This window comes from Callithrix jacchus, chromosome 1 (assembly GCF_049354715.1).
Source record: "Callithrix jacchus isolate 240 chromosome 1, calJac240_pri, whole genome shotgun sequence".
Lineage (NCBI taxonomy): Eukaryota > Metazoa > Chordata > Mammalia > Primates > Cebidae > Callithrix > Callithrix jacchus.
The window spans coordinates 170641557-170659829 of NC_133502.1; the positions used below are offsets into that span (position 1 = coordinate 170641557).

General features: G+C 45.3%; 1 protein-coding gene across 2 annotated transcripts in view; it reads left to right on the top strand.

Annotated features, from left to right (window-relative positions):
- The first annotated feature begins 97 nt into the window (after positions 1–97).
- Positions 98–18273, top strand: part of MORN5 (MORN repeat containing 5) — a 38589-nt gene continuing 20413 nt past the window's right edge. The window contains exons 1-4 of one of the 2 annotated variants that reach the window (XM_002806525.7): positions 98–195; positions 6989–7136; positions 9538–9649; positions 15253–15384. In XM_002806525.7, the coding sequence (XP_002806571.2) occupies positions 149–195; positions 6989–7136; positions 9538–9649; positions 15253–15384 (439 nt within the window). In that variant the 5' untranslated portion in view covers positions 98–148. The remainder of the gene's footprint in view (positions 196–6988; positions 7137–9537; positions 9650–15252; positions 15385–18273) is intronic. The other variant, XM_078375599.1, reaches the window with a different exon arrangement.

Here is an 18273-nt window from a genome sequence, read left to right on the forward strand (position 1 = left end):
CGAGGGCGCGTGCGCAATACCAAGTAGCTTACCGCTTCCATGGGGGCGGGGCTTCGATTCTGCTCCGCCCAGCCCTCCTAGTTGTCATAGTGATGCCATATCTACTGAGACTCCGGATCCTAACAGCTGGAAGCTAAAAACAGGAGCCATGGAGTACACAGGGAGCAAATATATCGGGGAATATGTAGATGGGAGGTAAGGACCTCGTTTGAATCACTCACTAGACCTTGAATAGTTGTGACTGGAAAAAGACTGCTGTCTTTTCGCTTCTTCGAAACACCTTGAGCCAGGCACTTTCACAAACTTGCCCGAGTAATTTTTTCAAGGACCATATCTAATAAGCAGCAAAGCTGAGATGTATTCATTCCATATATACTCTGTGTATGTGTATGCTCTCTGCCAGTTTTAGACATAGGAATAAGAATATTTAAAATGTCAAGATCCTTGCTCTTATGGAGTTTATAATCCAGTTGGAGATGTATTACCAATAAACAAATAAGTGATAAAATAATTACAGATAGTGGTAAATGCTATGAAAACAAACACGAAGACTGGGGAAGAGAGACTGTGGCCAATCTGAATCTACATGGTTGCCTCCCTCCAGGAGTTCACAGTTCACAGTCTAGGGATTATTATAGAGGATTATATACAAAAATCGCTGTAGTGGACTAGTAGTACAAACAATTCAACAGGTTTTTTTCTTTCTTTCTTTATTGTTTTTGTTTTGTTTTGAAACAAGATCTCACTCTGTTGCCCTGGCTGGAGTGCAGTGGCCTGTTCACTGCTTTCTGCAGCCTTGACTCCCTAGGCTCAAACAATCTTCCCACCTCAGCCTCCCAAGTAGCTGGGACTTCAGGTGTGCACCACTACCCCCAGCTAATTTTTAGATGCCTTTTGTAGAGACCAGGTCTTGCTATGTTGTCCAAGCTGGTCTCATACTCCTGGTCTCAAGTGATCCTCTTGCATGAGCCACCATGCTCAGCAATTCAACAATGTTGGGTGGTAACTGAGTACCAGGTCCTGGAATTGACTCTGGGCACAATCCCTGAAATCCTCAGAAAGTTCGTCCAAATGTGGTGGGGCAAGTAGACATAAGAGATAATTGCAATTCATTGTGGTAAGAGCTGTGGTAGAGAGAAGCTGAGGAACACAGAGATGGCCACTCTTTCTTGCCTACCACCCTGGATGAAGAAAGTGGAATTTCTGTTTGTTTGGTTTTTTGGTTTTTGGTTTTTTTTTTTTTTTTTTTGAGATGGAGTCTCGCTCTTGTTACCCAGGCTGGAATGCAATGACGCGATCTTGGCTCACCACAACCTCCGCCTCCTGGGTTCAAGCAATTCTCCTGCCTCAGCCTCCAGGAATCTCTGTTTTTATAGTTGAGGAAACTAAGGCTGGACGACATGAAGTGGTTTGCCAATCCAATGCTAGTTGTCAGGACTGTAAATCACTCCCACCTGGGCCCTGTATTCACAAGTTGGTGGACTTCAGGGGCATTTTGAGTTCATAGGAAAAAGGGATCTGTGGTCTGGACAGGGATAGGGGATAGATTCCTAGAGGAGGTGGTAGGGATGCTGTGAGATGCTATCTCTAATCCTTACATCAATCTTGCAAGGAATATGTTGTTATCTTTCTGGGTAAGAAAGGTGACCCTTACAGGGCTTGAGACACTTGTCCTAATTAGCAGATAAGTGGCAGAGGTGCTTGCTGTGTGCCCCATCTCACTACTCAGTGAGATCATTCAGGCTGACCTTGCAAATGAAGGAACAGAAGTTAAGAGAAGCAAAATGACTTGCCCGCCATTATGGATACACAGCTAGGAAGTAATGGAGTCAGGATTTGAACCCAGTCCTCTGTCCAAACCACGTTCTTACTTTACACAAGGCTCTGCTACAGTGAAGGTGGTTAAATTTTAGCAGATAGATATTAGGCACAAACATTTTAGGCACAAAAAGTTGAGAAACTACGTTAATTTTCTACGGGCTGTGTATGTGTGAGAGAGAAACACACAGATGAGGTAAGAGGGAAAACATTCAACCATTTGCCTTTGGCCTTCCGTGTATTTTTCATTGGGTTTGTGTATCGTATCAGCCATGCCCATGCTTCTGTCCCTAGGAATTTGGGTTTTGCTTGGGATTGTTTGGTACCTCTGTAACCATAATAAGGATGTCCAGACCTGAATAGGACTTCCCAACTTCCCATAACTAGCAAGAAGTCAGCAGTTTTTCACTTGTTATACTTCTTTTCATAAGTTGGACATGTGTTCGGTGTTGATTTTGTTCTTTTTAACCACAGTTAACTAGAGTTCTATTTGGAGTGTCTCAAAGTTTTGCATGTAAGAGAGAGCAACAACATAGTAGAGGAAAAAAGGCTTCAGCATGAGACAGTCTGGGCTCAACTCTGCCACTGGCTTCTTGTTTAATTAACCACTCATATCTCAGTTTCCTCATCTATAAAATGGGAAGGCAATGCTGAATGTTCAGCAGCAGTGTTCTGAGGAATAAGTCATGATCATATATAGATGTTATTTATATCTATGGTAGACAATTTTTTTTTAATTTGGGGAGGGGATATTTTCTTTTTGGAGCTTAAATGAATAGAGTAACTTCTCTATACAGTAGGAAGTTGATATTTAACATTTGATTTAAAAAGTCTATATAGACTCCCCACAGCTGATGGGAATGTCAAATGGTTCAACTCCTTTGGAAATGTTTGGCAGTTTCTTAAAAAGTTAAACCACCATTCTACTCATAGGTGTTTACCCCAGAAATGAAAGTGTTTATCTATACAAAGACATGTATACAAGTACTCATGACAACCTTATTTATAATAATCAAAACTAGAAACAAACCCAAATGTCATCAACAGGGGAATGAAGAAACTAATTGTGGTATATCCATTCATTGGAATACTACTCAGCAATAAAAAGGAGTGAATTATCGGTACACAGAACAATGTGAATGAATCTCAAAAAAATTATGCTAAGTGAAAGAAGCCAGACCAAAAAAGAGTAGATACTGTATGATTCCATTTATATAAAATTCTAGAAAATTCAAATCTTTGGTGACAGAAAGCAGGTCAGTGGTTGCCTAGAGATGAGGATTGTGGGCAGGGGCAAGGAGGAAGTGTCACAGAAGGGCATGCAGAAACTTTTGGGGGAGTAGATATGTTGTCTTGATTGTGATGATGGTTTCCCAGGTGGATGTCAAAATATATCAAATTGTATATTTTAAACATATGGCTTATTGTATGCCAATTACACTTCACTAAATCTGCTTCAAAAAAACTTGAGAGAGACATGATTTCCCCGTACCATGTGTGAATATTAAAAAAATTAAAAGTTAATATAGGATCTGTCTGACCTCAATATCACGGTCAGATTGATAACTCCATTGCAAAGCACCACAAGGTAAGTGCCAGAAAAGACCTACAAACACAGGGGAGGAAGGAATGCCAAGAGCATTTGTGTAGCAACTACTGTGCTCTGGGTGGCTTTGCCTGCATCTTCTCTTCACAGGGCCTCTTTAAAATAGATATCATTATCCTGTTCTACAGATGGGAAAAATAAGGCTCAGAGAAATTATATAACTTGCCCAAAGTCACCTAGTTAGCATTTGGCAAAGCAGATATTAAAACCCAGGTCTATCAGACTCCAAAGCCCATGTGCTTCCTACAGTAGAGCCCTGCTGCTGGGCCTCTTCAGAGGACACATACAGTTGGAGCCATCCTTAAAGGCTTCATGGAAGAGATAATATTTGAAGTGGGCCTTGATGGCTGGGTAGGAGTTAGGTGGTTGGAGATGCAAGGTGAAGAATGTTTCTAAGCAGAATGTGTGTATAAAGTAGAGCTGGCAGTTCAGTTTGTGAGGAGAGTGGGTTGTGCTGGGAGGAGTCATGCGAGGGGAAGTTGGACAGGCAGTCTGTCCTCTGCCAAAAAAAATGTCAATACGTGCACAATTCTGGAGATGGAAGAACCACTGATAGACCCTTGGTAGAGCCAAGCATCAGGAAATAAAACTTATTTCATCTGTGTATCTCTTCTCATGGTGCATATATGTGGCAGGGACTCAGTAAATGCTGGCTGAATGCTGAATGAATGAATGAATGAATAATAAGTTGGTTTTTTTTTTTTTGAGACAGGGTCTCACTCTGTCACCCAGGCTGGAGTGCACTGGTGCGGTCTTGGCTCACTGCAACATCTACCCGTTCTGTTCCCCCCACCCACTCCCCACAGACTCAAGCAATCCTCCCACCTCAGCTTCCCAAGTAGCTGGGACCACAGATGTGCACCACCATGCCCAGCTAATCTGATAGGTATTTGAGATCTGGTAATCATATCCTTATTATGGATTGAAGTCTTCATTATAAAGTGGCTTTTTTCTTCTTTTTAACTTACTTTGAATTTGCAAGGCAGGCTTTTCACCTTGAATGAATTTTTTTAAATGGAAGAGAAGGAAGGAAAAAAAGGAAGGGAAGGAGAGAGAGAGGGAAGGAGAAAAAGAAGGAGGGAGGAGAAGGGGAGAGGAGGGAAGCAGGACAAGTATAGATGAGGAGATCAAATCAGAGCTCATTGCAGTTGTCCCAGTAAGAGGCAGCAGAACCCTGGGCCAAGGCAGAGGCAGTAGAGCTACAGGAAAGAAAAATGCAGGAGAGATTTGGGGGTTTTACTGCTAGGATTTGGCAGCCGATTGGCCCCACTCCTGGCCAGAGATGACTTACAGCCCCAGCCCAGAGCCCAACTCCTGGCCTTGAACCAGAGGATTGTGATGCCAATCATGGAAGTAGAGAGCTCTAAGGAGGTGCTGCTTAGTGGGGGAGGGGATGAGTTCTGTTTTAGGCGAGTTGGAGATGTCTGTGAGAGGTCTGAACAGTGATGTCCAGTTTGAGGTAAGAAAAGGTGTTGGGTCTAACTTCAGAGAAGGGTGTGGAACTTTAATATGGAGACAGAGCTTAAAAATGATAGGTGTGAGCTCGAGCAAAGAGTAGCGGAGGAAAGGAGAAGAGGAGTTCTCCCTTCCCCCCATGTCTTACACTAGAATAAAAGCAAAATAGTTTTCAAGTTCTTTCTCTATGCCAGGCATTCTGCTATGGTTTCACATCCATCGTCTCACTCAGCTATCTCAACAACTTTGTCGTCCATTCTGTTCACTCACTGGTCTTTCTGTTTCCTTCATTCTTTACTCAGGAGACATTTATGAAGCACCTGCTTAGTGGTTCTAGGAGCTGAGGATACCAAGGTCTTCCTTTAAAGAAGTTTTAATTCATTGCAGGAGCTAAGATATCTAATTACAGTACAAGGTAGAAAGTGTTATGCATCCCAACAGAGGTACCAGCAAAAGCCTAAAGAAGATCAGATTTAGGAGAGGCCTTCAGCTTGTGGGAGGAATGGACAAGGAATGAATGAAAGAATATTTATTAAGCAGTCACTATATGTCAAGCCCTTTACTAGGAAAATCATTATATGTTATCTGGATTAATCACAGCCATTTCACCCATAAAGAAACTGGCCAGCCCAGTGCAGTGGCTAACACCTGTAATCCCAACACTTTGGGAGGCTGAGGCAGGAGGATCACTTGAGCCCAAGAGTTTGAGATCAGCCTGGGCAACACAGAGAAATCCTGTCTCTACAAAAAAAAAAAAATCTTTAAACCAGCTGGGTGTGGTGGGGCACCTTGTGGTCCCAGCTACTTGGGAGGCTGAGGTGGGAGGATCACTTGAGTTCAGGAGATTAAAGCTGCATTGAGCCATGATCACACTACTGCACTCCAGCCTGGGAGACAGAGCGAGAACCTGTCTTGAAAAAAAACAAAAAACAAAACAAAGTCAACTTATCAAGTTGGTGTCCCTACCTTGTTCTGTATGGACCTGTCTTCCTCCTGCATAGCACTTACCACATATTGTATAATTGCTTAGTTGTGTCCCCACTAGACTGTGAGTCCCCCAGGACAGGAACTGCATCTACCTTGATAGCTGTTGAATCTATTATGTATTCAGCAGGTTGGACCATCAGCAGAGTCCCTGAATAAATGTCGGTGCTCTGTAAATATTTGTTAGGAAGGAAAGAAGGGAAGGAAGGAAAGAAGGAAGAGAAGGAAGGGAAGGAGGCACAAGCAAAGAGGTTTGGGGAAGTGTCTTTATTAGTCCATTCTCACACTGCTATAATGACATATGCAAGACTGGGCAATCCATAAAGGAAAGAGGTTTAATGTACTCACAGTTCCACATGTCTGGGAAGGCCTCACAATCATGGTGGAAGGCAAAGGGGGAACAAAGCCACGTCTTACATGGCAGCAGGGAAGAGAGCATGTTAAGGGAAATTTCCCTTTATAAAACCATCAGATCTCATGACATTTGTTCACTATCACAAGAACAGAACAGGAAAAAGCCACCCGCATGATTCAATTACCTCCCACTGGGTCCCCTCCATGACATGCGGGGATTATGGGAGCTACAATTCAAGATGAGGTTTGGGTGGGGACACAGCCAAATCATATCAGTATCCAAGATAATATATTTATAAAATGGTGAAGTAAGATTCAAACTCTTATCTCCTATCTCTAAATTTCATATTTTTCCAAATATTCCACTGGTGGCATAATAGGCAAGGATAGGTTGGTCATGGGGGAACAGAGTAATTTACAGAACCAGCTGCTAGAAAACCCGGGCTCTAGTCTCCACACTTTTTACTGTGTGGCTTTGGGCACATTCTACACTCTCTGGGCTTACCAAGGGGATATATTTCATGGGGCAGTGTGAACTCCAAGGTGAGGGTGAGCCTCTAGGTGAAGGGGAGAATGAACAGACCAAACTCTACTCCCCTCTTTTCATTTTTGAGCTTTTAAGGGAAACAAAACAAAAATTTTGTTTGCAGCAGAGTGCTGGGATGATAAGGATGAGGATGATGAGAATGGGGTTCCTGCTCACTCTGTCCCTGCCAGCCCCGATGCTCCAGCTGTCAAACAGGGCTCAATGATTTCCCTGTGTCTTTACAGGATGGAGGGCAAAGCCAAGTACATCCTCCGTACTGAAACAGTATATGTTGGGGAAATGAAGGACGGCATGTTTCATGGCGAAGGAACTCTGTACTACCCCAACGGGAGCCAATACGATGCTGTTTGGGAAAATGGATTGGCCATAAAGGTGATCATTGTGGGGGACGGGCTGTGGAGGAGAAATCCTCAGGCAGGAAGGGCCCCATCCTCCCTGTCTGGTGCCCACCTCCTTCCATTGCCTTTTTTCTCTTTGTTTCTCCCTCCACGTTTTTTGTTGTTGTTGTTTTGTTCTTGTTTGCTTGTTTGAGAATGAATCTCACTGTGTCACCCAGGGTGGAGGTGCAGTGGCACAATCTCAGCTCACCACAACCTCTGCCTCCTGGGTTCAAGCTATTCTCTTGCCTCAGCCTCCTGAGTAGCTTGGATTACAAGTGTGCCACCTTGCCCGGCTAATTTCTCCCTGCTTCTGGATCTCCCAGGGCTCTAGATTCCTCTCCCTCTGGATCTGGAAGGACCTGTGGAGAAACCACGATGAGTTTGCATCTGTTACACCCCTTACTGCCTGATACTGGGCCCACAACTTCACCTCCCTGAGAGTTCTTCACCTATCAACTTGGAGCAGTAGTTGCATTCGTGACCTATTGGTGCTATAACAAGTTACCACGAATTTAGCCTTACATCAGCACAAATGTATTATCTTACAGTTCTAGGGCTTGTAAGTCTGAAATAGGTCAGCCAGGCTGCATTCCTTCCAGAAGCTCTATGGGAAAATCTGTCTTCTTGCCTTCTCCAGCTTCTAGAGGCTGCCTGCATTCCTTGGCTCATGGCCACACATCACTCCAACCTCTGTTTTCATCATCACATCACCCTCCGTCCCTCTGCTTTCATCATCATCTCGTCTTCTCTCACCCTGACCTTACTACCTCCCTCTCTTACGGACCTCGCAATTATATTTGGCACACCCAGATATTCTAAATAATCTTCCCACTTTAGGATCTCTCATTTAGTTATATCTGCAAAGTCCCTCTTTCCATGTAAGGTAGCATATTCACAAGTTGCAGACATCTGTGGGGGACCATTATTCAGCCTACCACAATAGTACAAGGCACCTCCTAGGATGGTCATAAGAGTAAATAAGGCAGTATACATGAACACTTTGCTAAGTTCCTGGCACATAGAAGCACTTGATAAGTGTTAGCTCTTACTACCAGCACCACTGTTGCTATCATATAATTTACCTAATCCAAGGATTCGTAACCTGGTATTTGTGGGTCATAAATAGAATTCAGGGAGTCACTAAAACTTCTTGATTTATATACAAAAGTTTCTGTGTAAAGGAGACTAAGTTTTTCTCCAGGAAAATTATCTATAGTTTTTATCAGTTTCACTAAGAGCATGTTGGGGCCTGACTCATGACCTAAAAAAGTTAAGAAATGCTCCTTGTTTTATAGCTTGGAGAATCTAAGCCCCAGGAAGGGGATGTGACTTACCCGAGGTCACACAGTGCATTAATAGTATCACTGGAATTTCCACCCAGGTTTCCTGATGTCCAGGCCAATGCAATCTCTACATCCTGAGGCTTCCTTTAGCACTAAGGCAGCAAAAGCAGAATGTATGTGTTTGGACAAAGGGCCATGGCTGATGGCTCTGACCTTTCCAGCTATAATAATAATAAAAGAATAATAACATTTGTTGAATGCTTATTTTGTGTCAGTGTGTCAGTCAGGGTTCTTCAGAGAAACAGAACTGATAGGATATATAGAGATGTATGGAAAGAGATTTATATTAGGGGTTGGCTCACAAGATGACGGAGGCTAAGAAGACTCCCAGTTTTCCCTCTGCAAGTTGGAAGCCCAGGAAAGCTGTTAGTGAGTTCCAGTCCAAACCCAAGGGCCTCAACTGGGGGTTCAATGGTTTAAGTCGAAGTCAGAGTTCAAAGGCCCAAGAACCAGGAATGTGGATGTCCAAGGGCAAGAGAAAGTGGATGTCGCAGTGCAAGCAGAGTGAGTGAATTGGCGCTTCCTCTCCATGCAGGCCTTCAACGGATTGTATGATGCCCACCCACTTTGGTGAGGGTGGCACTTCTTTGCTCAGTCTCCCTTCCAGAAACGCCCTCACAGACACACCCAGAAATGTTTTACCAGCTATCTGGGCATCTCTTTCCCTTAACCCAGTCAAGTTGTCACACAATATTGAGCATCACAGCCAGGCAGTCTGCTAAATGCTTCATATGTGCTATCTCAATGATTTTTCAACAATCCTATTTTGTGTACACCATCATTAACTTACAAATGAGGAAATGAAAGGCCAGAGAGAGTTGGTTATCTGCCCAAGTTCATCTGCCAAAATGAGTTCACCTACCTTGAGCAGCACGGACAGAGCTCAGCACTTACATCCATTCCCTCTTGTCGTCACAACCATAATAATTGTGACAGTTACCACTTCTTTACTGTGGCCATCAGAAAGCCCCCTCTTCCCTTGACATCCAAACCTCTTGGCCAAAAGCCTTCAGCTTCCTCTGACACACATGTGTGCTCCTTGTCCTCCAGGGCACATACACCTTTGCAGATGGGCTGCACTATGATGAGAAGAACTGGCATTACTGCGATGGCTATGATCGGAGGTTTTTCACAGAGATTCGCAATGGCTTGAAGCCTGCAGGTACCCAAGCACCCACCCTTTCCTTCATACTCAAAGAGGGAAGCTAAAGGTAGTTTCAGATAAGTGGACTACGGCCTACTGAAGTAACTTTTTCTTTTCTTTGGTTTTTTTTTTTTTTTTTTTGGTACTATTGAGATGAAATGAATGTATTCTACTGAAGTAACTTAAAGGGAAAGAGGAACTGAGCAGGCGTAGAATACAAAAGAGGCAGTAAGGCCAATCCTCACATCTCAGCTCCACTGTGCTAGCCAGAGGACCATGGGTAAGGGACTTTACCTACTGCACCCCAGTTTCTCCCCTTCAAAATGGGGTCAATCGGCTGGGTGCGATAACTTATGCCTGCAATCCCAGCACTTTCAGAGGCCAAGGCAGGTGGATCACTTGAGGTCGGGACTTCCAGATCAGCTGGCCAACATGGTGAAACCCCATCTCTACTAAAAATACAAAAACAAACTGGGTATGGTGGCATGCCTGTAATTCCAGCTACTCGGGAGGCTGAGGCACAAGCATCATTTGAACTCAGGAGGTTTCAGTGAGCTGAGATCACGCCACTGCACTCCAGCCTGGGTGACAGAATGAGACTCTGGTCTTGAAAAAAAAAGAAAGATCAAAATGTGGTCAGTAGCATCATCTACCTCCCAAGATTGTTGTAAATAAGATAATTCATATCAGGTGTTTAAAACAGTGCCTTGAATGCATGCAAGTACATGGTACATGTCAGTTATTCTTATTTGTAGTACCTACTGTAACCATAAATTATGTAAATATTTTAAAAAGAAAGAAGTAAGGGCAAAGGCAGTACGGACAGAGCATGTGCTTTGTGTATCAGGTGCTGGGGAGGCTCTCTATAATCTCTGTCTCCCTAGTGTCCAGATGACCCCACCCAGTCAGCCTTCCTAGTCCCATGTCACTCCAGGTTGAGGCTGTGGAGTCTAGATATGGTTTCCAGTGGCAGAGCTCACACTGGAGACCCAGTCTTCCTCTCTGAGGTCCCCTGTATCATGCTTCCTTTCTGCCAAACAACGTGTCCCATCAAGGAGGGCTACATTTGGGCCACAAGTCTAGATTCAGAGAGCGGCACCTTAAAAGGCTCATCTGAGTGTTTCTGGGATGTGTTTGACATAAGGGAACCTCAAGAAGAGTGTAGTTTTTGGCACAGCAGAAATAATATATCCAAAATGACAGATGGGAAAACAACTCTGTATACCATAAAAACAATCCCAACTTAGGTTATGAGAGACCATGTGCTATAGTTGGCAGAGCATGGAGCCAGAAAGTGTGGGTTTGAGTCCTAGCATTCCCTGTCAGTAGCTGGATGAGCCTGCTCAAGTCAACCTCCATCCCAGCAGAAGTCTCCAGGAAGCCCCCAGGCACTGGAGTCAGGCAGACTAGAGCTCAAACCCCCATCTCCTTCCCTTCCTGGCTTCATGACTTGGGTCAGTTAATTGACCAGCTGAGCCACCTTCTCTCCTTTTGCCCTCCTGACACTTACTCTGCTATTTTCCTCCTATCCCCAGCCTTCTTTGCCAATACCTCCTCAACTTCCCCCCACCCCATTATTCATTCATGTTGAGGTTCCCGGGGCTCTCTAGCTTAGGCACTGTTTCGTTATCATTCTGTACACTCTTCCTGAACAAGTTGATACACTTCTAAGCCTTCAACTATCATCAGCTTCTAAACTGAAATCAGAATCCCTGAGCCTCAGATCCCTGCATCAGCTTCCCTGGCACCTGTATTGGTCATTCCCCAACTTCTCTGCACTGAATTCATTGTCACTCCCACCATGATGGTTGCCTTCCTGAATGTGGCATGTGCATCCACCTAGGTAAGCCTAATTCTCCCCTCTCCCGTCCCCTAAGTGCAATCAATCACCTGGCCCTACGGATTTTATCTCTGAAATGTATTATTTCATTTGTTTATTCAACAAATATTTATTGAGCACTTCCACATGCCAGTCAGCATTCTCTTCATACTCTCTTTGCCAGTGCCCTGTTCCAGCCCTCCATCATCTCTCCCCTTGATGACCTGGCTTCCCACTTGACCCCCTTGAGGTCATTTTCCATTCTGCAGCCACTTCCATCTTTATTTATTTTATTTACTTATTTGAGACACTGTCTTGCTCTGTTGCACAGGCTGGAGTGCAGTGGTGAGGTCATAGCTCACTGTAACTTTGAACTTCTGGGCTCAAGCCATCCTCCTGCCAAGAGATCTGGCTTCCTACGTAGCTGGGACTATAGGCATACACCACCACTCCTGGTGAATTTTATTTTTCTTGAGTTTCTTATAGAGATGGGGTCTTGCCATGTTGCCCAGGCTCATCTAGAACTCCTGACCTCAAGCAATCCTCCCTCCTTAACTTGGGATTACAGGTGTGAGTCACCATACCTGGCCACTTACATCTTTTAAAATGTGAATCTGATTGCCCCCTGACCACAACACCCTTGAGTGCCTCCTATGCCCTCAAAATAAGGTTTTGAATTATCAGAAACACTGACATTCCCTGGCTTCTCCTGATATTCCAGCCTAATCCCGGGCTACCCACCCTTCTCAGTTTTTCTCTGCCCCTCTTGCATGCTTGATTTCTCTCTATTTCTCAAAGAGACCACACTTATTCCTGCCATTCTCTCTGCCTGGAATACTTTTTTTCTTTTTTTTTTTTGAGACAGAGTCTCACTCTGTTGCCCAGGCTGGAGTGCAGTGGTGTGATCTCAACTCACTGCAACCTCCGCCTCCTGGGTTCAAGTGATTCTTGTGCCTCAGCCTCCCTGAGTAGCTGGGATTATAAGCACCCACCACCACACCTGGCTAGTTTTTGTTATTTTTAATAGAAACAGGGTTTTGCCATGTTGGCCAAGCTAGTTTTGAATTCCTGACCTCAGGCGATCCACCCTCCTTGGCCCCCCAAAGTGCTCAGATTACAGGCATGAGCCACCATGTCCAGCCTCTGCCTGGAATACTTTAACCCTCTCACTTTACCCAAATAACTCCTTCCCATCCTTCAGGTCTCAGCTCCATGTCCAGAAGCTAGGACCCCCTTCCCTGAATTCCCATACCAGGTAAGGTCTCCCTGGGGAATATCAGAGAGCAACCATAATCTCCCCCCAGGGCTTGGATCATGAGTTTTCAGCTCATCTTCCCAAGCCAGCTGTGAGCAACATGAAGGCAGGGCCCTAGCATATTGCCTGGCATACAGTGGGTGCTCATTAAAGAATTCTTGTCAAACAGGGATAATGATATTGACATCACAGTGCAGGGTGAAGTATGTGTGTAGGGGAGTTAAGGCAATGACATTAAGAAACATTTCCTAAGCTCCTACTGTATGTCAGACACTGGCTGGCCCCGGGGAGACCCAGAGCTGAAAGGACATCATCTCTTCCTTCAAAGAGCTGCCAATCTGGCTGCAACTTTGGAACCTTGCAAATCACTCCTCTCCAATTACTTATGATGGGAGGCCTCGACTTTGTCATGGGCTGTTCACTCCAATTCAGGCTGTAGGCAAAAAAGGCCTCAGCCTTAGGCCTCCGCTTTCACACATTGTCTGATTTTGCCAAAGCTGAGCCTCTGCCAGTCTCAAAGGCACTGTCATGGCTTTTCCCAAACCTGCCTGGCTCTCCCCTTCTCCTCCAGGGACCCTCAGCAGAGCAGCTCGATTCTAAGTTTTCCTTCGAATTCTAAGGAATTCTAAGATTTCCTTCCCTTGTCACTCCACACTTTGCCTCTTGGGGCTGGCATTGTTAGGGCAACTTTCCCTGCCTGTAAGGCAAAGTGAGGGTTAAAAGTGTCCTGTGGCCAGGCATGGTGGCAAGTGCCTGTAGTCCCAGCTACTTGGGAGGCTGAGGTGAGAGGATCGCTTGAGCCCAGGAGTTCTGGGCTGTTATGCGCTATGCCAATCAGGAGTCTGCACTAAGTTTGGCATCAATATGGTGACCTCCTGGGAGTGGGGGACCACCAGCTTGCCTAAGGAGAGGTGAACTGGCCCAGGCTGGAAACCGAGCAAGTCAAAACTTCCTGTGCTGATCAGTAGTGGGATCACACCTGTGAACAGCCACTGCACTCCAGCCTGGGCAACATAGCAAGACCTCATCTCTTAAAAAAAAAAAAAAAGTGTCCTTTGACCTCTTTGAGCATCCATGAGCTGGGCATTGGCATGAGGCTTCAGTGAGAGAATGGCTATAAAGTGCTTGACATGGAGTCAGCGTTCAGTAAACATTAGCCAGTACACATGGGGTTAGGGTTAGGGTCAGGGTCAGTGTCAGATTTGGGGTTAAATATGTCATTAAGCAACACAAGAGCACCTACTAGCTGGCTACAGTGGCTCATGCTGGTAATCCCAGCACTCTGGGAGGCCAAGGCTGGTGGATCACCTGAGGTTGGGAGTTCAAGACCAGCCTCACCAACATCAAGAAACCCTGTCTCTACTTAAAAAAATACAAAATTAGCTGGGTATGGTGACACATGCCTGTAGTCCCAGCTACTTGGGAGGCTGAGGCAGGAGAATCACCTGAATCCAGGAGGCAGTGGTTGTAGTGAGCTGAGATTGCACCATTACACTCCAGACTGGGCAACAAAAGTGAAACTCCATTTTTTTTAAAAAAAGAGCACCTACTGTGTGCAAGACACTAAATTGTGGACATGGTGCTGTGAGCTCAGTGGGCATCCAGCTCTCAGTCCAGAGAACAAGGAATTATAGGAACTATAGTTAGAAGGAACCTCAGAAGTTATTTATTCCAACCTTTCCCTTTACCTCAGCTGTGGTATTTCAAGATACACACACATAAGGTGCATGACCTAAAAGGTGCACTCAGTCTTCTTTCCCTCCCAGAGGTCCCAGTGTCCCTGGTCCTGTGGCTGCACCTAGGCTCTCTCCTCCCCTGATATTGGCTGCTGAACATACAGGTTCCAGAGCTAGACTGCTTCCTAGCTGGATAACCTTGGGAAAGTTACTTTAACTTCTCTGAACCTCAGTTTTCTTATCTGTAAAATGGGGCTGCAGAGTTGCTCACAGGATTAAATAAAATAGGAGCGCAATGCCTGGCACATAATAAGCATTCAGTAAGTGGCAGCCACCATGGTAACTTGGGTGAGAGTCAAGGTTCTTCACCACCTACCTGCCCCTTGTCCACCTGATCCATTTTTTGTGTGTGCTGTTCTCCTTCACACGTGCTCTGCTCTACAAGGTTTCCAGAGTGGGGCCTAAGGATCCATGTGTCTGGCCTCTGCCCATGCTTTGAATGCCACCCATCTTCTGGACATGATGCTTTCCTATCCATCTGTCAATTCTGACCCATCCTCAGGGTCTGTCTGACTTTAGAACCTGCGCTCTTTTTCATGCTATCCCAAGAAATGGTGGAGAATGGGGTCACAGGAAGAAGACGACAGAGGGTCTAGTTCCCAAGACTCTGTTCCATAGAGCCATTTTTCAGAAAGTTCCTTTGGGGCACTGTTCCTGCTGGGTTTGCTCCTTGCCCTGAGTAGGGGGTATTTAAGTTCAACAATGGAGCCAGATAGTCACATGAGCCATCAGTCACAAGTGGACCTTATGGGAACATTGGGTTTGGATTTGGCCTTGATGGTGAACTAATTGCCCATTGTGTTCCTTCAAGCTATGGCTCAACTCACCAATATGGACCCACCTAGAAAAATCCCCAAGGGCTGGTATGATTGTGGAGATGGCTTCTATAACCCGGTCACCAGGGTAATCAAGGACTATAGGAACCGCTTTCTGAGAAACGCAGGTAAGTTTCTCACAACACTGCAGCTCATTTTTCTCTCCACCCACATATAAGTATGTGCATCTGTATGTACAAATTATACATGCACTTGATGAGAAAGAAGCTTTTGCTGATAAAAGACAAAAATTGATTACCTGAGTTTTTGGACTTCTCGTGGCTGGCAAATCTGTACCTAGTCCTAAAGGGAAGTAAAAGGACATTTGTGGTCTAGCTGTGATGGCACATAAAGTCACATTGAAAGGATTAAGGGACTTATTTTTGCATACATTCCTTCTATTTAAATGGGCACCTACTGTGTGCTAGACACCGTGCTTGGTGATGGGGGAAAAGCGAGCAAAGCTGGACAGTCTACCTTCTTTGTGGAGCTTGCATTCTAAAGGTGGCAGAGAAGTACTATAAACAGTTAATTGCATCATGGGACAAACACAATGAGGGGAAAAACATGGTTCTGTGGGGAAGGGAAAATAGGAGCCCCAGAGAGGTGGGACAGATGCTGTCGGAGCACAAAGAAGGGGTATCAGATCCTGAAGTGGTAAGTCAGAGAAGGTTTCAAGGAGGAAATGACTTCTAAACTGAGATCTAAAGAGAAACTGGGAGATGATCGCAAGGCTTGGGGAGACAGTTTCCCAGTGAGAGGAAATGGCACAGGCAGCAGCCCGGAGGGGAGTGATCCCTTGAGGTCCAAGAAGGTTGGTTAGTCCTGTAGCTGGGGAAGTAGGTACCTTGGAGAATGCAGAATCTCAGTTTGGTAAGTCAACACAAGGCTGATCAGACTGAGAAGAACCCATTGACAGTGACCACACTCACAGGAGATCAATATACAAAATAATAGAAACATTTTCCTTGAATGCAGTGATTCCTAGCTTTTCCCTTTTCTGGAGTCACACTCCCACTAGGAATATCAAAAGATATGGGCCCTCTTGCCAGAAAAATGTCCATGCATGCACACATGTGCACACACACATGCGCGCGCACACATACATTTTGCAGATAGTCTTAAGGGATGGATGGGACCTCTAAAGACCTAGGTCAAGAAACCTTGCTCTATAAAGAGAAAGAAACTGCCAGGTAGACCAGAATGTCTGCAGTGGTGAATGAGAGCATCCTCTCCCTACAGGGAAATTTATTCAGTAAGTCAGTGATGGCCAGAAAGGTGCCTTGTGGAGTGATAATAAGAGCAAGGAGGCTGGGCACGGTGGCTCACGCCTATAATCCCAGCACTTTGGCAGGCCGAGGTGGGTGGATCACCAGGTCATGAGATGAAGATGATGCTGGTCAACATGGTGAAACCCCATCTCTACTAAAAATACAAAAATTAGCTGGGCAGGGTGGCAAGCGCCCATAGTCCCAGCTACTCAGGCGTCTGAGGCAGGAGAATCACTTGAACCTGGGAAGCGGAGGTTGCAGTGAGTCAAGATTGTGCTACTGCACTGCAGCCTGGAGACAAAATGTGAGACTCAGTTAAAAAAAAAAAAGAGCAAGTAGAATTGTCAGCTGATCCTGTGACTGGAATCCAGGAGCTGAGCTGCCCCTAACCCACTGGATGCTACTGGAGGAACATGACAAATGCTCCCGCTCCAAGTCCCCTGGCTCACATTTTCTCAATGACTTCCCTTTTCCATTTGCACAATGCACTACTCTGTAGCACACTAACTGCTCAGTGCTCATAGGTTGACCATGAAGTTTCTCACTCAAGTAAGACAAGAAGTTGCCCGAGACAATGCTAACCAGGCTTATTTACTGCAGAACTTCTCAGGGCCTTTAATATGCTAATATGCTTTGTGCTTTTCCTTCAAGGCACTTATTTCAACATAATTAAATATAATATTTGCCTAATCTGTATCTCTCCCACTAGACTGTAAGATCCGTGGGGAAGAACTCTGCATTATATTTACTTGTATCAGTAAGAGTTCAGTTAGAAAAACGGAATTTGCCAGGCACAGTGGCTCATAACTGTAATTTCAGTACTTTGGGAGTCCAAGGCAGGTGGATCACAACATCAAGAGATTGAGACCATCCTGGCTAACAGAGTGAAACCCTGTCTCTAGTAAAAATACAAAAAAACTAGACAGGCATGGTGGCCTGTGCCTGTAGTGGAAGCTGAGGCAGGAGAATTGTTTCAACCTGGGAGGCAGAGGTTGTAGTCAGCCAAGATCGCACTACTGCACTCCAGCCTGAGTGACAGAGCGAGACTCCATCTCAAAAATAAATAAATAAATAGAAGAAAAATGGAAAGAATCTAATATCAGGAAATTGGTGGCTACCAGGGAACTGGAAAAGCAAAGGAAGACATTGAGGTAACAGAGAAAGTAACTGAAGGATGCAGGCACCCCTCAAGGACTGGGGACAAAAGACATTAGGTTGTGAGAACCTAGGAGGTTAACAGAGGGATGCCCAGGACCTGCCACCCAGACCCCTGAGCAGAGGGCATCTGGGGCTGGCTCCTGGGAGCTCAGAGCAGGGCTCCTGCAGAGCTGGGACCCAGACCTCTGGCAGTGGGGAGCACTGCCCAGTGGAACCTCTAAGAGAGGAAGCCGATTCTAGGAGTGTGGGAAAAACTGGAAACTGGAAGTGCAATGACACTGCTGAGATGCCCCTGGCATGAACAACAAGGACAACAGAAAGGAGCGAGTCTTTGTCTGCCTACAGCCCCTAACAAGGAGCCGGCTGGTAAAACTAACGTTCAGACAGTTCCCGTCCCAGCATTGCCAAGTTGAGTATAGAAGGGTCACTTTGGGGCTGAGAGTCAGTAGCTTTTTTTTTCTTTTTTGAGGTGGAGTTTCATTCTTGTTGCCCAGACTAGAATGCAATGGCAGGATTTTGGCTCACTGCAACCTCCGCCTCGCGGTTCAGGTGATTCTCCTGCCTCAGCCTCCTGAGTAGCTGGGATTA